This window comes from Palaemon carinicauda, chromosome 2 (assembly GCF_036898095.1).
Source record: "Palaemon carinicauda isolate YSFRI2023 chromosome 2, ASM3689809v2, whole genome shotgun sequence".
NCBI classification, from domain to species: domain Eukaryota; kingdom Metazoa; phylum Arthropoda; class Malacostraca; order Decapoda; family Palaemonidae; genus Palaemon; species Palaemon carinicauda.
Genome location: NC_090726.1, coordinates 117,468,195 through 117,495,694, shown reverse-complemented (window position 1 = coordinate 117,495,694; position 27,500 = coordinate 117,468,195). Strand labels below are relative to the sequence as shown.

At 42.8% G+C, this 27,500-nt stretch overlaps 1 protein-coding gene and 1 pseudogene across 2 annotated transcripts in view; both read right to left on the bottom strand.

Annotated features, from left to right (window-relative positions):
• Positions 1 to 27,500, bottom strand: part of Hem (Nck associated protein 1 Hem) — a 616,888-nt gene that overhangs the window by 186,289 nt on the left and 403,099 nt on the right. For both annotated transcript variants that reach the window (XM_068351161.1, XM_068351170.1), the window contains exons 9-10: positions 5,402 to 5,545; positions 5,145 to 5,295 (exon numbers count right to left, since the gene is read on the bottom strand). In XM_068351161.1, coding sequence (XP_068207262.1) covers positions 5,145 to 5,295; positions 5,402 to 5,545 — 295 coding nt within the window. The remainder of the gene's footprint in view (positions 1 to 5,144; positions 5,296 to 5,401; positions 5,546 to 27,500) is intronic.
• Positions 23,323 to 23,441, bottom strand: LOC137630200 (5S ribosomal RNA; annotated as a pseudogene).

The following is a 27,500-nucleotide window of genomic DNA, read 5'->3' as shown; positions in this document are numbered from 1 at the left end:
GTTATGACTTAGATCATGTGTGTTTAATGCATTCGTTTGTTTATTATGATCGAAGATGGAGCGTAAACAAATGGAAGGTTTCCGTTTCAGGAGGCATCATAAAGAAAAACATTTCATAAATGGCATTCATTTCATTTATTTGAAAGTTCTAATAAAAAATAATTAGAACATTGGTAATAACAAATTCAACATATAATCTATACTTGGTAAAATTGCTGTCAATTCAAAAACACAGATGTATAAATGCGTCTGTTTCTTCGTTGTGATCAGAGATAAACGTAAACAAAACATTGGTTGTCGTTTTCTATTGTGCTTTTTAGCGTGTTTAGGAAACGCATGATATAAAATCGCCTTTATTTTGATCATTCTGGATTTTCAATCATACAACAAGCTAGTCTATAGAGTGATGGTTTTGCTATTCACCAGTTGTATTATACAATAGATATGACAAACATTAAAATTTGTCTGTATTTTGGGTTGTGTTATAACGGGAAATGTTTATTGATCTGTGTTGTCAGGTGTACGAGGACAGAGGAGGATATATAAGGAAAAGGCCAGTCTATTGTGTGTGTCTGTGTGTGTAGGTAAAGGGAAAATGAAACGTAAACAGAGAGAAGGATTCATTGTAGTACTATCTGGCCAGTCTAAAGACCCCAAACTCTCTAGCGGTAGTATTGCAACAGGTGACTGGTGCCCTGGCCGACCTACTACCTATATATACATATATGTATATATATGTATGTATATGTATATATAGTGTATATATGTATATATACATATATATATATATATATATATATATATATATATATATATATATATATATATATATATATATATATATATATATATATATATATATATATAGTGTATATATGTATGTGTGTATATGTGTATATATATGAATATATATGTACATGTGTGTATATATATGGATATATATATGTATATATGTGTATTTATATGTATATACATCTCTCTCTCTCTCTCTCTCTCTCTCTCTCTCTCTCTCTCTCTCTCTCTCTCTCTCTCTCTCTCTATATATATATATATATATATATATATATATATATATATATATATATATATATATATATATATATATATATATATATATATATATTATTACTATCCAAGCTACAACCCTAGTTGGAAAAGCAAGATGCTATAAGCCCAGGGGCTCCAACAGGGAAAAATAGCCCAGTCAGGAAAGGAAATAAGGAAATAAATAAATGAAGAGAAATTAACAATAAAACATTCTAAAATAAGTAACGTCAAAACAGACATGTCATATATAAACTATTAACAACATCAAAAACAAATATGTCATAAATAAACTATAAAATGACTCATGTCCGCCTGGTCAACAAAAAAGCATTTGCTCCAACTTTGAAGTTCTACTGATTCAACCACCCGATTAGGAAGATCATTCCACAACTTGGTAACAGCTGGAATAAAACTTCTAGAGTACTGCGTAGTATTGAGCCTCATGATGGAGAAGGCCTGGCTATTAGAATTAACTGCCTGCCTAGTATTACGAACAGGATAGAATTGTCCAGGGAGATCTGAATGTAAAGGATGGTCAGAGTTATGAAAAATCTTATGCAACATGCATAATGAACTAATTGAACGACGGTGCCAGAGATTAATATCTAGATCAGCAATAAGAAATTTAATAGTCCGTAAGTTTCTGTCCAACAAATTAAGATGAGAATCAGCAGCTGAACACCAGACAGGAGAACAATACTCAAAACAAGGTAGAATGAAAGAATTAAAACACTTCTTCAAAATAGATTGATCACCAAAAATCTTGAAAGACTTTCTCAATAAGCCTATTTTTTGTGCAATTGGAGAAGACACAGACCTTATATGTTTCTCAAAAGTAAATTTACTGTCAAGAATCACACCTAAAATTTTGAAAGAGTCATACGTATTTAAAGAAACATTATCAATACTGAGATCCGGATGTTGAGGAGCCACCGTCCTTGACCTACTTACAATCATACTTTGAGTTTTGTTGGGATTCAACTTCATACCCCTAATTTGCACCATGCACTAATTCTAGCTAAATCTCTATTGAGGGATTCACCAACCCTAGATCTACATTCAGGGGATGGAATTGATGCAAAGAGAGTAGCATCATCTGCATATGCAACAAGCTTGTTTTCTAGGCCAAACCACATGTCATGTGTATATAGTATGAAAAGTAATGGGCCAAGAACACTACCCTGTGGAACACCGGATATCACATTCCTATAATCACTATGGTGCCCATCAACAACAACTCTTTGAGATCTATTACTTAAAAAATCAATAATAATGCTAAGAAACGACCCACCCACTCCCAACTGTTTCAGTTTGAAAACAAGGGCCTCATGATTACACGGTCATAGGCAGCAATAAAATCAAGGCCAATCATACGAACTTCCTGACTACAATCAAGGGATTTCTGTACAGCATGGGAGATTGTAAGAAGGGCATCACATGCTCCAAGGCCTTTACGAAAACCAAATTGCAAACTAGGGAGTAGATGATTACCTTCAGCAAACCTATTAAGACGTTTTGCCAGAAGACGTTCAAAAACTTTAGATAATATGGGAGTTATGGAAATTGGGCGGTAATCATTGGGACTTGAGCTACCACAAACACATTTACATAGAGGAGTAACATTACCAATTCTCCAACTAGTGCTAAAAGCTCCTCTTCTTGCTAACTTGCGCAAAATAACAGATAACTTTGGAGCTAAGAAATCTGCTGTCTTTATAAAAAACAAAGGAAAAATATCATTTGGGTCTACACCTCCATAAGCATCAAGGTCCACCAACAAGGCTTTAATCTCACGAGATCGAAAAGCTAAACTAGTTAGTTTAGCCTCAGGAAAACAGGAATGAGGAAGTTCAAGTTTTTCATTACTCTGTTTACTGTCAAAAACATCAGCCAAAAGGGTTGCCTTTTCCTTTGGACAGTGAGTGACTGAGCCATCTGGTTTAAGTAAAGGAGGAACTGTTGCATCTACACCAAAGAGTGCAGATTTAAGGGTAGACCACCATTTATGTTCGTGAGTTGTACTAGAAAGTGTTTCTTTTATGGTTAAATTGTACTCCTTTTCAGTTCAGGCATAAACTCTCTGAGCAAAAGCTTGAAGCTTGAGTATAGTTGTTCCAGGTCAAATCTGATCTGTTACCCTTCCAAAGATGATAGGCCTCCTGTTTCTCCAAATAAGCACGTCTACAATCATCATTGAACCACGGTTTGTCCTTCACTCGGTACCTTAGCACACGGGAGGGATACGCCTATCAATTATGTTGACTAGATTCTCATTCAAAGGGACAACAGGATCTACACTATTATATAATTGTGACCAATTCAAGCACAAAAGATCATGTAAAATCCTATTCCAGTCTGCTTGGGATTTCATATATATATATATATATATATATATATATATATATATATATATATATATATATATATATATATATATATATATATATATATACATTATATATATAAATATACACTTATTTATTTATATATATACATAAGTATTTACTTATATATTTTATATATATATATATATATATATATATATATATATATATAAATATATATATATATATATATATATATATATATATATATATATATATTATGTGTATATATATATATATATATATATATATATATATATATATATTTATGTATATACATATATATGTATATATATAATATATATAATATATATATACATATCTATATATATATATATATATAGATTTATATAGTTTTAACGAGTTTTAGTGAATAATTTTTATATTCTCTATCAATTTAGAGATAATCACATATCACAAAAATTCAGTCATCCACTAACAATCAAATTAACTGTCAAAACAAACTATGGTACTTAACATTGGTAAAGGTGAAGTAGCAACGTCAGTCATGTTGAATTAACGACAATCACTTGCAAATAAAACACCGAACAAAACAATTACGACTTAGCGGGCAAGTCCAAAACAGAAGGATGACCTAGAAGGTGTTCGTGTGGGTGGCGGTGGCGTGGTACGTGTGGTTTCTGGGGTCTTAGTTACGGCCCTTCCCTTTGATGAAGGAGTTATCTAATTGGAAGACAGCCTGTGAATAGTGGTTTTCACACGCCCCTGATGTATACACGACACTCACGAGGTGCTCGCGCGAGGGTAGTAACCTCTGCATTCCATGCTTTTATTTTTCTCTGGTATATTTGGAAAATTTATATCAGAAAAGGTAGAAAGAAGGACTTTTCACCGGCCGTCACAGGTCTCTCCCCAGAAATAGATTTTTCCTTCGTCAAAATCCCTTTTTTATTCAAAATTAACATTTAAGAAAGTAATACTAATTTCTCAGAGATGAGAAATTAGAATTCATTGAAATTTCCAAATCGTGAAAACTTACAGGTTAAGAAAAAAGTAGGAATATGGCTTGGGAGACAAAATCATTTTTCATAACTTGAAAAATACTATTATTTTCATATTATTAATACGAACTTGAATTTTATTGGTTTCCTTATTTCTATTCAGTAACCATAAGTTGAAAAATATCATATAAACAATTTTAACTAATTATTTCACTCCTAATCTCAAAATCTAACTTTATGATAAAATGTGACCTTAGGGTGTCAGCCCTCCCCTAAAAAAATAAGTCTGAACAACAGTGTAGTGCGTAATAATGTTGAATAAACAATCGTATGTGCTATTCTCAACTTTGCATCCCTATCCCATTTTTCAATTATCCAAAATAACTCAATTATACAATTAAATGTGTTACCATGAACAGATTTAAAAAAAGAACCATAGCAGGAATCTCATTTAACATTCATTTTCACACAAAAAAAAAATACTGAGAATGCATTAAAAACTATAACATTTCTCTATACACTATCTAAAAGGGCAAGAAAATTACCACTGGGAAAATTTAATTCCCTTTGAAAGCTACACAACTAAATATTCCTAAAAAAATTGTATTCTCCATTGTGGAACTAATGTAATAAAAGAATAGAAAACATAGAAACACAAAAGTAGACACTGTTATTATAATAAAATAAAAGACCACAAACCTTTCTTAATTCTGTGAAAGAAAGAATCAAAGAATAAAACAAGACACATTACCTTGTTTCACAGATAGATTGCCAATTTCATTACACATGGATGACAAGATGATAGACTCATCCTCTGGTAGATTCTGGAGAGACTGAATAATTTGGTTCAAAGCAATAGCATCATAGCCACATAAATACTGGATGTAGTATCTCTGTAAAACCTGAATGGTAAAAATGGAAATAAATCAAGACTTACACCCCTGCTTCAATAAAATAATTCAAAATATATTGCAGAAATAATACATATCAATTTCAAACATTACTAACCTGTGAATATTTCTTAACGAGAGCTCGAATCTCTTCCATGTGAAACAATAGTTCTGGTAACTGTCGATCAACTAAATCATCTGCAGATTTGCCTTTCCCTTTTTGCAGAGGTGGGTTTTCATGATGTCTCAACAACCACAACACCTGCAAAAAAAATAATAATCTTATACTGTAATTTTTTCTCAGAGGAATCTAATTTCTAAACAAATTTAATAATACACCATAAAGACGTCATAAAAGCATTGTAGTTCTGATGAAAAAAAAAAAGCAGCCATGGGTAGAACACTAATCTATAACTTAGACTTACAGGCCCTTGAAAAGTTGAAACTTTGAAAATAAAAGAAAAAAAAAATCTGTCAAGCACACTAGAATAAAAAAGGGCATTTGACCAAGGAAAATCCTATTTTTGGAGGAGATGCTGTGTACTCGCCAAAGTAATTTCCCTTTAGAGGTTAGACCAGGGAACCCTAAACATAATATAACAAAAAAATATTGTCTTCCTTGCCCTAGGGCTTGTGCATTAATATACAAAGCACAGACCAAGTGAACATAAGACATCAATGGGAGGCTCAATTGAACAATCACAGCACTTTCAATGCTGAATTAATTTGCTGCCTGACTACAATCCACCCACCGAGTAATATTCCTAATTCTAAAGACAATGCTTACCTATGCATTTGTTTACATCTCTTCAACAAAGAACTGTGTCATTGTAATGATCCCCTTCCATTTATGAGTCTGGGGAGGGTCTTGGGGCTACACTATACCTCACAATAACCAGGCATTTCCTTTGTCAAAATCGTCTTTTGGAGGGTTACACTGCTGTGTGGCCCCCAAGCAGTAGTACCACATCATAAAAATTAATAATTTTAGAAAATATCTATATTTTTTCAAGCTATACAAACCTGGCATTGGTAGTTACTGGCTTGTGGCAGAGAAGCCCTGCCCCTATGCCAGCTCACTGAGTAGCCACTTTGACTTTCACCTAGAAATTGTGGGATGAATGGGGCTGAAAATTAACTTAAAAGGAATCAAGTTTATATAGTTAGAAAAGTACAAATTATTCTTAAAGTTTGTGAGTTGTTCCTATACGAATACAAACTTTTTTCCTTTAATAGGATACTTATCCTACGGAGAGAGGAAGTTCCTACGACCAAACTGGCTGATATAAAAACCCAGGATGTACGAGCACTTGGACCTGGAGTGGTGCTAGAATGACAACTACAATCCATTTCCTTCTGATCAAGCAATGTTTTAAATGATAGGGTAAGTTTCTAATAAAAGACCGACAGTCATGAAGGAACCTATATCACCAATGGGATATGATATCTAAAATGCAATGCTAACCTAACCACTTCACTAGGAAGCCGCGGATTTGCACTCAAGATATATACAAGATTTGTCACAATCGTATATACATGTACTACTCTATAATAACCTACATTTTCATGTTTATTTGTTATACTGCTGATTGCCAGGGCACCAGCCACCCGTTGAGATACTACCGCTAGAGAGTTAGGGGGTCCTTTGACTGGCCAGACAGTACTACATTGGATCTTTCTCTCTGGTTACGGTTCTTTCCCTTTGCTTACGCAGACACCGAATAGTCTGACCTATTCTTTACAGATTCTCTTGTCCTCATACACCAGACAACACTGAGATTTCCAAACAATTTTTCTTCACCCAAGGGGTTAACTACTGCACTGTAATTGTTCAGTAGCTACTTTCCTCTTGGTAATGGTAGAATACGCTCTTTAGCTATGGTAAGCAGCTCTTCTATGAGAAGGACACTCCAAAATCAAACCATTGTTCTCTAGTCTTGGGTAGTGCCATAGCCTCTGTACCATGGTCTTCCAATGTCTTGGGTTAGAGCTCTCTTGTTTGAGGGTACACTCAGGCACGCTGTTCTATCTAGTTTCTCTTCCTCTTGTTTTGTTGAAGTTTTTATAGTTTATATAGGAAATATTTATTTCAATGTTTTTACTCTTAAAAAATTTTATTTTTCCTTGTTTCCTTTCCTCACTGGGCTATTTTCCCTGTTGGGGCCCTTGGGCTTATAGCATCCTGCTTTTCCAACTAGGGTTGTAGCTTAGCATTTAATAATAATAATGATAATAATAATACAAAATAAATATTTTAGAAGTTTGCTTTATTTTCCATTGTCTTTAAATCTAAATCAAAATCTTTTTTACATTCATGGTGAAGTTGCTGTCTCACAGGATTTTTTATACAGGAGAAGGGGTTCCCAGCCCCCTCGTCCCGTCACTTTTAGTCGCCTCTTACGACACGTAGGGATAACGTTGGCGCTATTCTAATTGTTTTATGCCCCCGCGGCCACAGGGGGCACTAGTGACAGAATTTGGAAGGGTGTGTGAGAGACGGAAGTTGAGAGTTAATGTGGGTAAGAGTAAGGTTATGAGATGTACGAGAAGGGAAGGTGGTGCAAGGCTTAATGTCATGTTGAATGGAGAGTTACTTGAGGAGGTGGATCAGTTTAAGTACTTGGGGTCTGTTGTTGCAGCAAATGGTGGAGTGGAAGCAGATGTACGTCAGAGAGTCAATGAAGGTTGCAAAGTGTTGGGGGCAGTTAAGGGAGTAGTAAAAAATAGAGGGTTGGGCATGAATGTAAAGAGAGTTCTATATGAGAAAGTGATTGTACCAACTGTGATGTATGGATCGGAGTTGTGGGGAATGAAAGTGATGGAGAGACAGAAATTGAATGTGTTTGAGATGAAGTGTCTGAGGAGTATGGCTGGTGTATCTCGAGTAGATAGGGTTAGGAACGAAGTGGTGAGGGTGAGAACGGGTTTAAGAAATGATTTAGCGGCTAGAGTGGATATGAATGTGTTGAGGTGGTTTGGCCATGTTGAGAGAATGGAAAATGGCTGTCTGCTAAAGAAGGTGATGAATGCAAGAGTTGATGGGAGAAGTACAAGAGGAAGGCCAAGGTTTGGGTGGATGGATGGTGTGAAGAAAGCTATGGGTGATAGGAGGATAGATGTGAGAGAGGCAAGAGAGCGTGCTAGAAATAGGAATGAATGGCGAGCGATTGTGACGCAGTTCCGGTAGGCCCTGCTGCTTCCTCCGGTGCCTTAGATGACCGCGGAGGTAGCAGCAGTAGGGGACTCGGCAGTATGAAGCTTCATCTGTGGTGGAAATGTGGGAGGTTGGGCTGTGGCACCCTAGCAGTACCAGCTGAACTCGGCTGAGTCCCTGGTTAGGCTGGAGGAACGTAGAGAGTAGAGGTCCCCTTTTTTGTTTTGTTTCTTGTTGATGTCGGCTACCCCCCAAAATTGGGGGAAGTGCTTTTAGTATATGATGATATGATGGTGAAGTTATTACAGAACTTTTCAGATGTTTGTTTTATATAATTTTCTCTAAATAATAGCAAAGCACTGTGATTTTGTTTAAAAAAAATCATATTTATTGAAGTGACTATGTTATCAAAAAATTGTTCCACAATAACCAGCCATCGAAAGATATAAAACTACTCGTCAGTATTAATGGACTTTACGTTCTACAGAAATGTAAAGAAAATATTCGTTTGTTTCCTTTGACATAAGAAATATTCAATGAGAGAGAGAGAGAGAGAGAGAGAGAGAGAGAGAGAGAGAGAGAGAGAGAGAGAGAGAGAGAGAGAGAGAGAGAATGTGTTACAAGGATTTTGGATGTCTCAAGACTTTTTAGTCCATCCCAGGAGGCTCGATTTACATTTTGGTAGAGCCATTTAGTTTAAGTTTTAAGAGAGTTCTCATGATCTTGTCTAAGTTAGTCTTGAACTCGTTTACTGTGTTACTGTTTACTACATCCACTGAAGTCTATTCCAAGTATTTGCTATTTTGTATGTAAAGACGGCGTCAATGACCTTTGATGTCAGGATGCCAGAGAACTTCATATCATTCATTCATTCATTGTATGTAAAAAAAAAAATTGCCACATTGAGTGGTGTTGTATCTTTTCAATTTCAGTTTGTATCTGTTACCTCTGGACTGATTTGTGCTAAGCATGAATAGATTGTTGTAATCTACATTTGTTATTCCTTTAAGCATTTTGAATGCAAATTGCCTCGGTGTTGGAACTAGTTTGGTAACCCTACCTTGTACTGCTTCCAGTCTATCTATACCATTCTGAAAACTTGGAGCCCAGAATTTGACTCAGTTTTCTCAATGGGATCTTACGAGTGAATTGTACAGCTGTAGTACAATGTCTTTGTCCCTGTACTTAAATTGTCTCTTTATGTAGCCTATTAGTTTCTGTGCTTACTTTTCAGGTTTTATGCTCTATTTGATGAACTCCAAATCCTTGTTAATAGTAATATCGAGATCTTCCTCATGGTCCACACTTTCTATTCCATTACCCATCAGTGAGTAATCTAATTGTGGGTTACTATAACCTATGTGCATGACTTTACATTTCCCACAATTGAAAGGCATTTGCCATTTATTCTACCATTCTCCTAGCTTCATTAGATCCTCTCTGAAGGCTTCTATGTTTTCTGAGTTCGCAGCATTTATACCCAATTTAGTATCGCCGGCAAATTTGCCTATTCTACTAGCTAATCCTAAATCTATGTCGTTAATGTAGATCAGAAATAAAAATGGTCCAAGGATGGATCCTTGAAGTACTCTGCTTGTAACAGCTGCTCACTTTGAAGCTTCTCCATTGATTACAACTTTCTTTTTTCTATTTGTTAGCCAATCATCGATCCATTTAGCCGGCTCGTCAATGATGCCTAGTGCTCTAATTTTGACCATTAATTTTTCAGGAAGAACTTTGTTAAAAGCCTTTTTAATGTCTAGGTATATGATGTCTATTGCCCTGCTTTTGTCATAGATGCTAGAAATGTTGTGGAAAAATGTCAAAAGATTTGTCAAACATGATCTCTTTTGTCTAAAACCATGTTGGCTGTCTATCAGAAGATTTTTTTCTCTATATGTTCTACTATTGAATCTACTATAATTGATTCAAAAATTTTGAAAGGCACTGAAGTTAGACACATTGGTCTGTAGTTGCCAGTTTCTTCTTTTGGCTCCTTCTTGTACATTGGAGAAATATTGCCTTGTTTCCCTTCTTGTGGTGCCTTTCTTTCATTGGCTGTCTTTTGGAAAATTTTGTAAAAGTGTGAGGTTATCTCCTCTTCTAGTTCTATAATCTCTCTTGGATGAATATCATCTGGACTTGGTGCCTTAGACTTACTGAGTCCTTTTATTTTCTTTTTGACATCATCCATTGTAAATGTGATTCTATTTAATGGTTGTTGGCCCTTCATATGTGATAGCTGGTTCAAGGAGTGTCGTTGATTCTTCCCGATAGTGAATATAGTTGTGAAATATGCACTCATCAATTCAGCTTTTTCCAAATCATTTGTTATAAGATTACCCTCTGAGTCTCTTAATGGGCTAATGTTGTTTTTTATTGGTTTTCAATTGTTTACATATGCACAAAATTCTTTTGGGTTTTCTTTACTAACTGATGCCATTCTTTTCTATTCATTGATCTTGGCCTTTCAAATTAGTTTATCTACATTTAGGCTTAACTTATTGTGCTCAGAAATTTCATGAATTAAAGGCTGTGGACACATTGATTTATGTTTCCTGTCTCTACTTCTTATTGCATTGGTTGGTGGAGTTCCATTTGGTAAAATTTTTCAATGCGGTATACATTTAGCCCTTTTTCCTTTATATATTTCTACAAAGGAGTCCCATTATGTATTGATGCTCTCTGTTTCATCGTATTCTAAATTCTTGGTGTATTCCTTCAGTTTTATTCAGTTACTACGCCTGTAGTCTAGGTTTTTTTTTTATAATTATCCTTTCTTTTAGATGAGGAAGATTTACCTGAAACTCAACTATTCTGTGGTCACCTTTGCCAATATTTCTACCTACTGAAATACTGGATACTAAATTTTCTTCTTTTGTTAGCACAACATCTAGTATGTTGCTTCCCCTGAGTGGCTTATTGACCCACTCATGAAGGAATTCATTGTTGACAAAATCTAGTAGTCTATGTCCATCAGTCTTTCATGTAGAATTCAGTGTACCATTTTACAGCTGCACTGAATTCTCCTATTAGGACAGCTAACTTATTGTTAATTTCTTGTTCAAATTGTCTATACAGCTCTTCGTCCTGTTCTTGTGTTTGATGTGGTGGTCTATATACTACTAATATGGACAGGTTTTTCCAATAGTTTTGATGTTTGCACATGTCACTTCACATTTGGTTTATAATTTAATTTCTATGGGGTTTAAGTGATTTTTAACATAGAGCATTACCCCCGCATCTTTTTTGGTAGGGCGATCCTTCTTGAAAAGCTTGAAACCTGGGATTTTGTATTCTCCGATAAAATCCTTTGTTCTTTCTTGTATCCAAGTCTCTGTAATGCCTATGACATCTAGTTCCTCTCTAGCTATCATTGCCCTTAAGTTTTCTATTTTATTTCTGACTGAGCATTGAATTGTGCCACTCTGAGGACATTTTCTTTTTTCTCTTCCTCTGTGGCTTTGCTAGTTCCCCTGATTTACTAATGTTTTAGTTTTACTTTTATCTGTATTATCTAAGTTTTCCGCCAAATTTTCTCTAATTGTTGTTGGAGTATTTTCTAAAGGTCTAGTTTGTTCTTGGTCTACTGTGTCTCAGTAATTGTAAAGGCTGAGATTAAGTTGGTTTCTCAATACACTCTTGCCTTCTTCAATAAAGTGTAGTCCATCATTTCCATATAATTTTCTCTTGCCATAGAAAGTATCACAAAGATCTATAAATTTCTCTTTCTTTTCCTGGCATGCAGACTTAAGCCTTTCATTTATCCCTATGGCCTTACTCAGAGTGAATTAGCTGACATTGAGTCTTGGGAGAAAACCTATAACTATAGTATTGTTGCTCTTGTTTCTAGCTGTTTCAACAGTTTTTTTCCAAGATATTTAACCAAAGATTCTGTTTAGCCAGCAGTATCCTTTCAAGTAATTTCCAATTGCCTGTACAATAATAGTCGTCTTCTTGTTCTCTGTTATAGTTTTACTGACCACGTCTTTTATCTTCTGTGCATTGGCACCTGGATAGGACCTGACCTCTCCCCTCTGATTAACATACACTCATCTTCCTCTTTCTCTGCTAGGGGGGAGAATCTGTTTTTTAGGTGTTAAGTTACATTTCCAGGCTGTTGTTTAGTCTTCTTAGCCTTAGCTACCCTTTCTTTAGTGGGTTTCATGAACTCTATTTTTGTTTGTTATTTACTCTCTAGGTTGTCTTTGACTTTACCTTATTATGTATTTCTTGGATACTAACCCCCTTTTCTACATCATCATCTAAGATTTCTTTGATCCTTATTTCTAACTTTTAGTAATTTGACGTCATATGACCTCTTTTAATTATTTTCTTAGTCCTTAGTATTCATTTTTCAATTTCTCTATTTCCTGTTCTTGCTGACACTAAAGACATACACTATTACAGAGCAGGTTAGCAGCGCACCTATCTTTGTAGTCTACGTACCCTTTGTTTATTTGGAATTTTGCACATTTATGCTTCAACTTCAGAATCTCACTCATTTCCAATTTCTCTGTTATATTGTCTAAAGAGTCTGTTTGGAAATCTCAGCTAATAAATTCTATAACTATCAACTTTGTGACCACTAGTATAAAAAAGTTGGGGGGGGGGGTGGCTGATAGTTACCCACCTGCTGCCACATCTGCCTAATCCTTGGTAACTTTCCATCTTTACTGTCCCAAACCTCCCATACATGCTCCCAAACCAACAGTCGAGTCTCATCAAAGTTGGGCTGTCCCTAACGTGCCGCAGCTTCCAACTGAGCAGCACAAGGAAAAAGACTATTTTCTTGCCAGGATTGACAGCGGAAGGCTAGCGATTACTGGGATTTTTGGACATGTAGGAACAGCCATACTCTTAGGTACTACTGAGTATTACCAAGAAGCAGCAACTGGGCGTTTTTAGTTGCCGAGGACTCCAACAAGGAACAAAAGCTACGTCAACCTCATGAGCAGTTGAGCCTGTTTCGCTAGGGGTCAGCCACTAGTCAGCAATTACAATGTGCTTTGCGGGGCACTAATAGCACTATTTCATTCTTGCCTCCCCTGTCACCCTGGAATTCCTCCGTCCCACTCTCTCTCAAGAGAGAGAGAGAGAGAGAGAGAGAGAGAGAGAGAGAGAGAGAGAAAATTAGTTACTTAGACATAAGGTTTGTTTGTTCTTGTGTCATTCCACCATGTGGGTGACTGTCACTATGAACTGAAAAATTAATGTTTTGGGTATTTCACAGGTTTGGAAATAAAGATTGCATTTATATAGGAACATGACATACAGCATAGAATGTCAATAAATGGATCAAATGACAGTAAGCTAACTTTTACTCAAGAAAACAATGCATAATACTTATACAAAATATATAAGACATAAAGATGATGATATTTTGTATAAATGATAGTTGAGAAAAAGGAAATAAAATAACAAAAACAAATCTTATCGTGTCAAAAACTTGCATTACTGGTAAAATGTTTTGATGACATTTTGGGTGGAAGTCAGAGGCAGAGAAGAGATGATTGTTAAAGAATGCTACCTAGTACCTTTTGTGTGACTTGAACATGTATGACATAAAATTACATTAAAATAGACCTTACATAACGGTAATCATGAATAAGAACTAGAATCACAAGTATTTTGGTTGGCAGTGGGGCGAGATGTGAGGATCCATACGTCTCTAAGCTGGGGTTATCTGAGGTGGTTTGAGTAATGCCTCAGGTAGGGAATGTAACAATTGGCTAGAGAGTGGTGTGATTCTACATGGTGACATGAAAAACGACACAAATATCTCTTACACAATCAGGAATAAAGACTTTGTTGGTTGGCTGAAGAAAGGAGGAGGAGGGGCTAAAATCAGGGAGGGGAGGAGATTCTTTATTGAAATTTCCTGATTGTGAACTGTGTGATATACAACCATGTGCTGTACTCATTTGTACGATATACGAGTGATTTAACTTCCATATGGTTTCTATTTGTAAATGACGTATCCAGGATGTTATCTTGTGTAACACGACATAATTTGACGTCAAGCAGTGTCATCAGAGCAAAGGGGTTAAAGTGATGGGTTTACATCCTCCCCTTGTCAGGCAGATAGGGATATTACTTCTATCTTTATATGCAATAAAATGATGTTGGTATGGTAGTTTATGGTAGTAGGTTGGCCAGGGCACCAGCCGCCCGTTGAGATACTACCGCTAGAGAGTTAGGGGGTCCTTTGACTGGCCAGACAGTACCATATTGGATCCTTCTCTCTGGTTACGGTTCTTTCCCTTTGCCTACACAGACACCGAATAGTCTGGCCTATTCTTTACAGATTCTCCTCTGTCCTCATACACCTGACAACACTGAGATTACTAAACAATTCTTCTTCACCCAAGGGGTTAACTACAGCAATGTAATTGTTCAGTGGCTACTTTCCTCTTGGTAAGGGTAGAAGAGACTCTTTAGCTATGGTAAGCAGCTCTTCTAGGAGAAGGACACTCCAAAATCAAACCATTGTTCTCTAGTCTTGGGTAGTGCTATAGCCTCTGTACCATGGCCTTCCACTGTCTTGGGTTAGAGTTCTCTTGCTTGAGGGTACACTCAGGCACACTATTGTATCTAGTTTCTCTTTCTCTTGTTTTGTGTAAGTTTTTATTGTTTATATAGGAAATATTTATTTAAATGTTACTATTCTTAAAATATTTTATTTTTCCTTGTTTCCTTTCCTCACTGAGCTATTTTCCCTGTTGGGGCCCCTGGGCTTATAGCATCCTGCTTTTCCAACTAGGGTTGTAGCTTAGCATTTAATAATAATAATAATAATAATAAAGGTCAATTCAACAACATAACGGCTCACGGTTACACACCAAGGGGGGAAAAATAGAGAAAAAAGGCCAGGCATTCTTACTCTTATCCTACCTGGTGTCATAAACCTTATCTTAGATGAGATGTTTCTAATCCTGTGAGGGAGCTAAGTGCTCTACACAACCTGCTTAGCAGCAACCATAGGTCCTAGAGAAAAAAACATGCAAGGACTTGTAAGTTCATTCCCTTAGTAATGGACTGCGAAGGTTGTCCGACACTTCCAGAATACAGTCTTCATAACTTGTCTCATTGACAGGTTCTTCCTAAATGCTTAGTGTAGCTCCTACTCCTCTAACTTTGGTAATGCCTGCATGAGCAAACTATTTTGGTTCTGCTGCTTATCCTTGTCCTCTATTTATTGACTCCCAAAGACAAAAAGGAAATAGGTGTTCCTGAAGATTTTCTTCTTACAATTTCCTGTGCTAATGAACAGATTTTGGAACTGTGGCACCACGGGGCAAGTCTGCTTCCAGTAGTGTATTAATAAATCATCCAAATCGTCGGTTGCTTCCCAGAGTGAGATCATGAAGGTATCAAACCTAGGGTCTTGCACAGTCAGATTCTTGGGAACTCAGGAACAGAGGAAAAGGCAATCTTTCTCTATCTCTTGGAACGAGTAACAGTATGGGACAAGCCATGAATCTTCCTTACCCATTTTGCTAAGGTCAGGCCAAGAAGGAAAACTGTCTTTTGAGTTGGATCCTTGTCGAATGGTTGCTTTAAAGGTTTATGCGGAGCCTACTTCTTAGCTAGAATTTCTTGAGGAGTTACATACCAGTGGTTTAAGTCCTCTCGGAGGGCAGGACTGCTCAAAACTCCTTATGGCATTAACAGCTCACATGAAGAGGAAAGGTCGTGGCCTTAAGCCTTAAGACTTGGCTCAAGGACAAGCAATAGCCTTTAACTGCTTAGATTGAAAGGGGCTTCTCTCTGGAATGAAGGGGGCTAATAGCGGTACTAAGTGGACTCTGGCCTATCTCAGTATTTCTACTGTTAGATGGGATAGGGGCTACAAACAAGTACCTCCTTGTTTGTTGATGTGAGACACTACTGTGGTGGTGTCGCTCATCATCACCACTGAGTGGCCTGCCAGGAACTGATGGGACTGTTGAAGGGCCAAAAAGACAGCCTTCATCTCTAAGAGATTTATGTGAAGGTACTATTTGGACTCTAGCCAGAGGCCTGAGGTAATGTTGTGCAACACGTTGGTTGCCCACCCTTCTTTCGATGTGTCGAAAAACAGCACCAAGTAAGTGGGGGACGATGAGAAGGTCTACATCCCTCCGCAGATTCTTGTCTGTCACCTCTTCTGGTCCCATAAAAATCAGAATGTCGGGGGAATCAAGGGCTTAATTCCAATTGGATACAAGCTGCCGCTGAAGATAACGAATCCTGAGGCAGCCATTGGGAACTAGACACGCCAGGGATGATAGGTGTCCGAGGAGACAGCCATTTCTGGGCTGGGAGTTCTTCTCACTTTGAGTAAAGGTCTTGCGACCTTTCTCAGCCTTGTTATCCTGTTGTCTGATGGGAAGGTTTTGTGGAGATTGGAGTCTAAAATCCTTCCTAAGTATACCAGTCTATGAGTGGGAAGCAAGGATTGACTTCTCGAGGTTTACCATGATCCCAGGTCTTGGCAAAACCACAGAAGTTTGTGTTGGTGCTGAAGAAGTGTTGTCACTGAGTCTCCTAGGATCAGCCAGTCGTCCAGATAACGGAGGGGACAGATGTCAATCCAGTGAGCTCAAGATAATACTACGACGAACACTCTGGTGAAGACTTGGGGTGCTGTAGAAAGACCAAAGCACAGTACCCTGAATTGGTATTTCCTGTTGTCTAGACTGAATCTCAGATGCTTCCTTAAAGATGGAAGGGTTGGGATCTGGAAGTATGCGTCGTTCAGGTCCAGCAAGCATATGAAGACCTGTGGACTTACCGCTGTTTAACCTTCTCAAACATGGTGTGGACTTCAGCCCAATACGGATCCCTTCGCATAGGAGCTCAGTGACGCTGGGGTCTTGACCTGTAGAGGAAGAGATGAGCGAACAGGCCGTGATACCATGTAAGGATTCTTCCCTGGGAGAGAACTCAGCCTGAACTGATGAAGAAGTGGGTAATGCAACACTTGACCTTACCTTGGACGCCCTGATGGGGGTGATGCTATTCCTTAGAACAATGCTGTTCTGGCAAACATTGGCGATAGTCAAGAGCTGGTTATCATGGACACTGTGCAGATTGAGAGTTATCGCATGTAGTCACCTGTCTAAAAGCTGCTGATGGGGACTGCCGATCAACTGCTGATCGTTTAGTGGATCAGGGTGATGGCGAACGTCGAGCAGCGAAGAGGGTGTCGTTTGCCTTCCGATCTTCAGGGGAACAATGGGCAGAGGGTGACTAGTGAGTGGTTGAAGGCTGCTGGTGGGCTGTTCAGTGTCGAACTGTCGGTGAATGGCAATCTATCGGTGATCAGCAAATCAGCAATCTCTGAGCCGAATATGGTGACTGATGACCAAACGAAGGCAGCCTGGTCCGTCAGCGAGCGGTGCTCTGCCGTTGATGGCAACCACAAGTCAGCGAGGGGGTAACCATTGTTGAATGGCAAATTCCTATTTGCCGACGGGTCTCTGAAGGATGAGCAACGGTGTGGTTGGAACTAGCTGAAGAGTCATACACCGGAGTTCGTTGACGAACAGGTGGCAAGGAGAGTTGGTCTGACGAGGGCCGTCGGAAGGGTCAACTCAGCAAGGGGGAAGAATAGACTTAGGTGAAAAAACAGCAACAGCAATTTGTGTAGATGTGATGTGATGATGATGATGAAGGGAAGTTCTCCCTCAGAAGGGAAGACAACCCAACACCTGGGAAGAGATAACTCCCCCTCAGAAAGGAAAGTAGTCCAATCCCTGGAGGCGGACCTCTGGGCAGCATTCTTTGCTTCCCATCAACAAGCCTTGTTCAAGTTGAAGATCTGCATCATGCACTGCATGAGAAAACATAGCCGGAGCTAGTTCCTCGAAGACGGTGTGCTGACCAGGAGCTGCACAGGCGCAGAAGGATAGGTAAGTGATGGCACAGTGACAGAAAATTCCACAGGCACGAATGGCAATGCTCTTCTATGTTGGCTATTTTAATTGAATGAAGAACGGCATTGCTAACTGAGGAAAAATAAACCAAAGTATGTAACAAAAACTCCCTCGGGAGGAGCATCTAGTCTACAGATGGGAAAAGTGTACACCGAAAGAACAAAAACAAAATAAGAACTGCGCACGCCCTTCCCCGGCCGACATCGACAGGAGTATACGAGTGGCAGCGTAAAAACTATAACAAAAGAAGAATTACAATTAATTAATTCAGCTAAGAATATTCACTACAGTAGTACCTTGAGATACGAGATCAATGCGTTCCGGGACCCGAGCTCGTATGTCAATTCACTCGTATCTCAGATCATGTAAAAGGATTTTTAAAAATTACTCCGTTCCCAAACTGAAAAAACCCTAACAACAGTATATTACAGTGGAAAAATGTTTTTAATTGTTCTAATTAACAACCTATGCTCACGAAATAACAAACACCTATGTACTGGTTATGATCTGCAATAAAATGTGACATTATTATGGAGTTCTTACCTTCGAGACAGACGGTAGTGGCTAACGGCGGTGTATGCAGAGGAGGAGGGAAAGAAAAAGGGGAAGAGAGAGACTTGACGGCAACACGTTCGGTACACTACACTTGTGTAAAACTACGAAACCTAACTTAAACTTTAAATTTAACTTAAATGAAATTAGCTTACTGTACACACTTAAAAATAAATGTTAATCTTACGTTACACTAAACTTGGTTCTAATTTTGTTTTAATTTTAATTTTTTTACTTTTCTTCTTCTGGCTTAGCTCTTTTTTCCTCGCTTTTTGACTCGCTTTCACCTTCACTTTTTGCCGGTCTTTTTAAAAGGAACCTATCTAGGGATGTTTGCTTTTGTCTCCCCTTCAAAATGTTATGAATATGACGTACACAAGTCGTCAAAAAAGGCTAACGCACAACCACACGCCAACTTGTCCGGGTGCCTCTTTTTCATACAATCAGAAAACTCCTGCCACTTTGCTAACATGTCTCTGATTTCCTTCCTTAGAGCATCCTTCTGCTTGAGGATAGTACATATTGTTGATGTACTCCTCTCATAATGGCGAGCCAGCTCAGTCACTCTTACACCATTCATGTTTTTCGATTATTTCATGCTTATCTCGATTGTCATCATACGCTTTTTCTTTTCACTACCCTTGTTTGCACTCGCTTGATTTGGACCCACTGCTTATTCACTTAATTCTGTACTGATAAACGTAAAAAATCACGTAAAAAATGCAAACACTACAACCGATGCTCAGAGATAACTTTACGCAATGGAGATCCGATGGGAAAGAGCGAGCGATGTTGTCCACGTGAGCAACCTCTCGCACACTTGGCCACCTAGCGGCCGCACAGGGAATCGTCTCGTATCTCAAATTTCTTGTATATTGGGACACTTGTATGTCGAGGTATTACTGTACTTGGGAGAACCACTCGAGCCTCCAGCAGGAAGGGGGTTCCCTGCAGAGATAAAGCTGAAAAGTTAAATTAAAAACAATTATACTTTCACTTAATTAATGAAGAAAGCATTCGGAAGTGCAACCTAACCCGCGAATGGGAAAGGTCCCCTACCCACCGGCAAACTATACTGCCAACCGCCCATGAAGAATGAAATACCATGACCTTGAGAAAGAGCAAGAACAAAATCAAGCTTTGAGCAGGCCACACTCCCTTCCCCCAGCAGATTCCACGTAGAGGGGAAGGTGACGACAACAGCTGGATAGAGGAGTATCCAAACGATGACGATTTCCTGCGGCGGCGGCTGAGTCACATAGAAGGCTATCCGCCAACGGGATGACCAATGCCCAAGGGGAAAAGGTCGGGAGGGCAGGTTCTCTGCCTTTGAGATCCCGTCATACTCTACTGTCACACAAACAGGAACATAGACTGTAAGGAAAGCTACAACATATAAACAAAAACACTAACAATGTTATCACATATATATATATATATATATATATATATATATATATATATATATATATATATATATATATATATATATATATATAATACATAAATATATATATATCGAAATATGACAAATTCGAAGATAATTTGTATTTTTCCTAACCATACAAACCTTAGCTATTTACAATGGGTTTACCTTTTAGCGCAGCTGAAATGGAGAGCCATTAGAATTTAACGAGGGTGTATTACCCCCGCGCTAGTTAGCGGGGGGGGTAGGGGAGTGGTAGCTAGCTACCCCTCCCCCCCCTCACACACAGATGAATGCTCACTTTCACTTAGAGGTAGGACTTGTCTTGGGGGACAGGGCTGGCGGGCAAATATGTGTAAATAGCTAAGGTTTGTATGGTTAGGAAAAATACAAATTATTTTCAAATTTGTCATTTGTTCCGTAACCGAAATACAAACCACGCTATTTACAATGGGTGACTTACCCATTAGGTAGGGTGGAAAGTCCCCAGCCATACTGGCTTTGGCTTTACCCGGGGACTCAGAATCCGAGTGAGTCGCACTCGAGAAAAGGAGTCCCTGCACCTCACAAGTTCCTTGCTCCGCAAGGAACCGTGTGGCCTACATAAGCTTGTGTGTGAAGGAAGAAGTGTGACCGTCCTAGGCAGTTGACCTGGAGTTCCAGAAGGAACTCTGGGTTAGGACGTTCCCAATACCACCTCGTCAGGGTATGGGGGACGCGACAGTATTGACTCAATACTCGGAACACAAGGAAGCATGGTTTACCTGCAGAGGTTTGAGGTCAGCTATGCAGAGACCAGGATGCTGCTTCCCAGTAGAGGGGATGATGAAGAAAGAAATAAGGGCCAGACATACTTCTTTCGTTCATGCAGACTAAAACCTGATAACAATGCCCTCAACCTTCTGCTACCTGTCCAAAAAGGAGCCTGAGGTTAGACCAGCTGTTGTGTAGCCACCACAGAGCGATAGAAAACGTATCGAGACTCCTGTGGGTCACGCCCTGCAGGAAGCGGGCTGCAAAAGTCATTAGACGCTTCCAGACTCCAGCTTGTAGCACCTGCGTCACAGAGTAGTATTACTCGAAGGCGAGGGACGTTGCGATGTATCCAACATCGTGCTGTAGGGCGACGTGACGGGGGAGGGTCTGGAGACAGGTTGAGATGAATGTCCATGAGTCCGGGCTGAAGAGGTATACTGGTGACTCTCCCCCGTGTCCTCCTTGTGCTCCCAAATCGGCTGCAACTGAGGACAAACTGCAGCTGTTCCCAAAGCTAACCTCTCGATTCCTTTACTGGCAAGAAAGAGAAGGTCTTGGGACATCAGCTACAGAATGGAGACTCGAAATCTTGAATGAATTGGACCGAAGGGCCGGGACCCCCAGATTCTGAGTCTAGCCAACAACTCAGGAGCGAACCTGAATGTTGCCTTCCCCTCTTCCTTAGAAAGGGCGGAGTCGAGACCAAGAAGATTGCTTACACACTGGCCGTGGCCAGAGTGAGCAGGAGACCCAAGGCGGAATACAATCCGAGGACTGTCGTAAAGGGTCTTGAGAGGATCTCTTAAAGGACTAAAAGTCCGAGCCATGCTCCAAGTTGGAGGTCTTCCTCCGACTAGGGCAGAACGATCGTAGCTTCGCATGAGCGAGGAAAGATCTAGCGGGCAGGAAAAAGTTATTCCTTTAAGCCTGAAGGTCAGGGAAAGGCTGAGCGACAGGCTTCATTGCCGAGAGCGGAAAGGAGTTTCCTCCCGCCGAAAGGCAATAAGACAGTTATTGCTGGAGCAGAGGCCTCAAGGGAAGAGGTATATCTCCCACGGCACCAACCACCGAAGACTCTTCACTTTGCCTGGAAGACCCCTGCGGATGACTATCGCAGATGACGCGACCTCCGTACCGCGACTGTAGCGGGTTGTCTCTTCTTGAGGAGGAGGCGTAGTGTCTCCAGGCATGAAGCCGAAGCGACGCCCCGGTTCGGGAGAGATGTCGCAGTGTGGTTGTTTGAGTAGTCTGCGCCGTGGGAGAAGCTCTCCCGGGAGTTCCGTCAGGGGAAGCAGAGGGTCCAGAAACCGTTCTGCGCATAGTCCCAGTGGAGCTCTCCCATTGAAAGGTTGACAGACAACCTGGTCTTGTTGAGACCCATTGTCCACAGACAAAAAGGAGGGAAGACGCAGGCGTCGAAGTTGTCCCACCATCACCGGAATGCATCTTGCCAGAGTCTCGGGGTCTGAGACTGGGGGGAAGAACAGCGGAAGCTTGAGGTTCCAAGCTGTCGCGATCAGGTACCCCAGACCAGGACTTGCTGGTTACTCAAGGTCAAAGACCCCCAGGTACACTCTTTCTACGAGGCTCAGCTCGGATAGTCGGAGAGAACATTCCTCTGCCTGGAATGAGAGAGCCAATGGTGGTATTGAGATAATCTCAATCATCCCGGTATCTCTACTGCAAGATGTGAAGGTGTGAAAATGCGTCCGCTGTTGGTTAGAACACGCCAGAATCATGAAGTTGACGCGCACGGGGCGACTCGGCAGGAGCTGTAGGATCTGTAGAGGGGCCAGACTACGGCCCCTAAGCCTGCCTGAATGATGGAGAGGTATCCTTCAGGTCTTGACTATAGGCCTGGACCGGAACATGCCCCCCCCCCCCTTTCCTTTGACGAGTCCGAGAACAGCATCAAGAATGTGGGGAAAGGACGAGAATATCCACTACCATCAAGAGGTTCCATAGGTCAACACCCATTGCAGGTCTAATAGTTCCGCTGGTCCCATAGGGGCCAGGAAGTCCGGTTAAACGTTGCCTGAAACCACCGGAACTTGGACCGCCCCACATGGAACTTATCCTGAGGCGACCGTTCGGACTATAGACGGGTCAATGAGGAAAGGAGAACTAGGAAACGTTCCAAGGTAGGGCTGAAAGCTCTGCTTGACTGAGAACAGGTACTGCGACTCTCCTCAATCTTGCCACCGCCAACTGAAAGGAAGGCTCGGAGGATGTGGCAACAGAATCTGGCGTCCCCAGGTGGTCACCCATCCAAGTACCGACCAGAACCGACGTTGCTTAACCTCGCTGAACGGACGAGAAGCGGGGTTTCCAACGTGGTAAGGCCGTTGACTCAATATCATGGCCAGATACTCCAGATGTTGAGGCAGAAGAAGAGAAGGCTCCAAGCAAAGTACCATGAACCCACACTCATGGTAAGCATCCGGAAGCTTGTCCCGGCGCTGAAGAAGGTCAAACCCGAGCCTACCGGAGTTGACCAGCCCTCCAAAAAGCAGAGGAGGCGGAAGCCTGCACCTGAGCGGCCATGAGGAAAGCAGGGAGAGTTCTCTGGGGGGAAAAAAAAAAAAACCTGCTATGCCACGGCGGGATAGCCACACTGCATCATTAGCAGGAATACTTGCAGTCTAGGCTGAATTCCACGAGCTCCCTGGAAGATGGATGGAATGGAAACTGAAAGTACCCGTCCTTCCGAACCAGGAATTTAAGGAATCCTGTCGCCTCGTTACCAGTCTGATCGATTCTGCTGTCCTACGCTGGCCGAAGTTTGTTCGACAAACTTGATCAGGGCTGAGAGGTCGACTACGGAACTCCCCTCTCAGACCCTTCCCTACAAGAAAGGATCGACTGAAGAGGCCGGGGGTGAAGCCGTCGATGATCCTATGGAGGACCTTCGCCTAAGGTATGAATCATTCTGCCCAACCGGGCCACTCTTGCCGACGCTATGGCATAGAGGTTCAGAGACACTGAATTCGCTGACAGAGACGGCAGGCGCGATATCCTTGGCTGATCACAGAGATTGTGCGGGAATGGGCATCGGGAAGCTGTCATCCGGATGAGTAACCTTAAGCATCCTCCCAGCGAGAAACCTGCAATCCTAGAGTTCGTGAACTCTGCCGCTCCTTTTAGGACTATGCCCCCCCGGGGGAGCCTCCCGTGCCATCTGTTCCTGACAGGAGGAAACTGCAATTGGACACCTTGTCCCAGTTGTCGTAGCCGATAACTTAGGCCGACGTGGTTGAAAGAAAAGGGCGCTGGAGCCCTGCAGTCTGGAAGAAAGCGCCTTGGAGGAGTGAAAACGGAAGTCGATTTCCTCCGCACAGCCGCTGTCTAAGTCTCTGTCCTTGGGCACACACAAACTCTTCTCAAGGATGGAAGGGTGTCTGAGGTCGTCGACCTCCACAGATGAGACACCCGAAGGAAGCCCTCAGTCAGCGCATCCAGATGGTACAACATCGAGCTTGTCTGCAAGTTAGATACTTAACGACGAAAGGCCAAGGTGCCTGAGCTCGAGAGGAGGAAAGTACCCATGATCTTCCTGTAGCTTCCTTGAACCAAACCTCGGGCCGTAACCGAGGAGGGAAAGGACCTGGTAAGCCCCCAGAGGAAGGGGTAAGCAGTCACCCCTTGTCCGATGGAGAAATCTCGAACGGAAAGCCCCCCCCCGCCAAAAATCCTTCCAGGGAATGACGGGGAAGGGCTAACCCAGGTTCTGGAAAGAGGAGTGTTGCTCAGATCTCCCTGAAGTTTCTCCTATTCTTGCAAGTGCCATGCTCTGCGTTTACGGGGTGAGGCCGTGTTCTGGAAATACGCTCCAGAAGAACTCGCCAGGCTGGCCATGCTGCGAAAACCCCAATGGGAATCGTGGTCGCAATCGCCCTGGAGCTCGCGCGATGGTAATTCAAAGATTTGCAAGTGGGCGAACGTGGAAGCGCCCATGCGCGGTCACGCAGGAACGCAAACGAAGGTGAGCGAAGGAGCGCAGAAGGAGGGCGAGCGTGGTAGGAAGGGCGAGAGCTGGTGGTCGAGCGATAACCCATAGACGAGCAATGGATACTGCAAGAAATAAGCCGATGTTTGTGCGAAGAAACACTGTAGGTTCGAGCGACGGAACACCGTTGGTTCGTGCAACGGCGTGCGACGGAACACCGTCGGTTCGCGAGACGGAACACCGTCGGTTCGCGCGACGGAACACCGTCCGTCCGCGCGACAGAAAACCGTCCACGCGCGAACATTGGAGAGCATGGGCGCGGACGCGCATGAGCGTAGACGTGCAAGCACGTGGGCGTGTGGGTGCGCAGGCGAATGATCGCGCGGGCGCACAGGCAAGTGGTCGCGCGGGCTAGCGGTCGCGCGGGCGCGCAGGCGATCGGCCGCGCGGGCGCGCAGGCGAACGGCCGCGCGGGCGCGCAGGCGAACGGCCGCGCGGGCGCGCAGGCGAACGGCCGCGCGGGCGCGCGGGCGAACGGCCGCGCGGGCGAACGGCCGCGCGGGCGCGCAGGCGAACGGCCGCGCGGGCGCGCAGGCGAACGGCCGCGCGGGCGCGCAGGCGAACGGCCGCGCGGGCGCGCAGGCGAACGGTCGCGCGGGCGCGCAGGCGAACGGTCGCGCGGGCGCGCAGGCGAACGGTCGCGCGGGCGCGCAGGCGAACGATCGCGCGGGCGCACGGGCGAGCGGTCGCGAGGGTGGGCAGGTGCATTAGCGCGAGTCCGAGGCGGCGAACGCAAGCGTTAGCGCGATGGCGAGGAAACGCGCTGCCGCGTGGGCGAGGAAGACCGCTGGCGATATGGATCAACAGGCGATCGGTGGTGAGCTGGTGAGCGCTAACGCGCAGGTTGGCGATGGCGCGTTGTGGCATGTCGACGCGCAGGCGAGCGATCGAGAGCAGCATGCGCAGGCGAGCGATCGAGAGCAGCATGCGAAGGTGAGCGATCGCGAGCAGCATGCGCAGGCGGGCGATCGCGCGATGGTGATCAGCATGCGCAGGTGGGCGGTCGCGCGATGGCTGATCTGCGTAGGTGGGCGGTCGCGCGATGGCGATCAGCATGCACAGGTGGGCGGTCGCGCGATGGCGATCAGCATCCGCAGGTGGGCGGTCGTGTGATGGCGATCAGCATCCGCAGGTGGGCGTTCGCGCGATGGCGAGCAGCATCCGCAGGTGGGCGGTTGTGCGATGGCGAGCAGCATCCGCAGGTGGGCGATTGCGCGATGGCGAGCAGCATCCGCAGGTGGGCGATCGCGCGATGGCGAGCAGCATCCAAAGGTAGGCGATCGCGCGATGGCGAGCAGCATGCGCAGGTGAGCTAGTAGCTGGCGAACCATGTTCCTTCAGAAGTGTTGGAGAACGTTGGCGTGCCGGCTGTAACCCACGCGGGCGATCCGGAGATCGCCGAGAGACAGGTGATCGCTGGCGAGCTGATGATCGCTGACGAGCAGAAGGCAACGCGTGGAAGCCTGCGCATAGAAGAAGAGTCCTTGACCCCGACCTGAACCGAAGTTCTAGATCGCGAGGGCGAACGTGGGCGCACAGGGCGCGTAACAGGAACTAACAGGAACAGCAGGGATGATCATCATGAGAGTGCTGACGAACAGGAGAGCGCTGATGAGCAGGAGAGCGCCTGTGCGCTAACACTGAGCAGGAGCAGGAGAGAACACAGCAGAAAGGCGCGCAGGGGAACCCTGACACGCAAGGGAAGAACCCCCGTGGGAGGCAACCCTTTGCCCCGAAGGGATCGTTGTCCGTCGGGAGACTGATGTCCGTCGGAAGACCGTTGTCTGTCCGCCGGGAGACTGATGTCCGTCGGAAGACCGTTGTCCGTCGGGAAGACCGTTGCCCGTCGGAAGACGTGATCAGACTGCTGTCCATCTGCACCAAGGCGGAAGATCAAGAAAAAGGAGTTGTAGGCTGCAAACGGAGATTCAAAAAGGCGCCTCTTAGCACCCTTGTAGGGAGATGAGAGGCCCTTACGACGAGGCGGATGGTGGGCCTTACGGTGAGGGAGGCCAACAGCAACAGCAACAGAAGAATCCTCCGAAGAGGAGTCTCTATGAGTGTACTCTCTCGCGAACGAAAGAGAAACACTTCGTAGAAGAGACTGGTCAGCCAGTGACCTAAAAGAAGCAATCCTCCGAAGAGGAGCTCCTGCAGTTGCCCAGCCCCTTGAGCGAAACTGCAGGTGTGATCGCTCAGCACCAAGAGTATAGTCGCACGAAAAAAAGGGCGAGAGAAGAACCCCCCAAAAGGAGAAAAACTCAAGCCTGGATAGGAAAAACTTCCCTCGGAAGGAAAGTTACCCGCCCAAGGAGGCAAGCCTCCTGAGAGTTCTAAAATGAACTGGAGAGCTGTCCGTCGTCACGGGAGTACTTCCAGTAGAAGGAGACACGCCCCTGACGA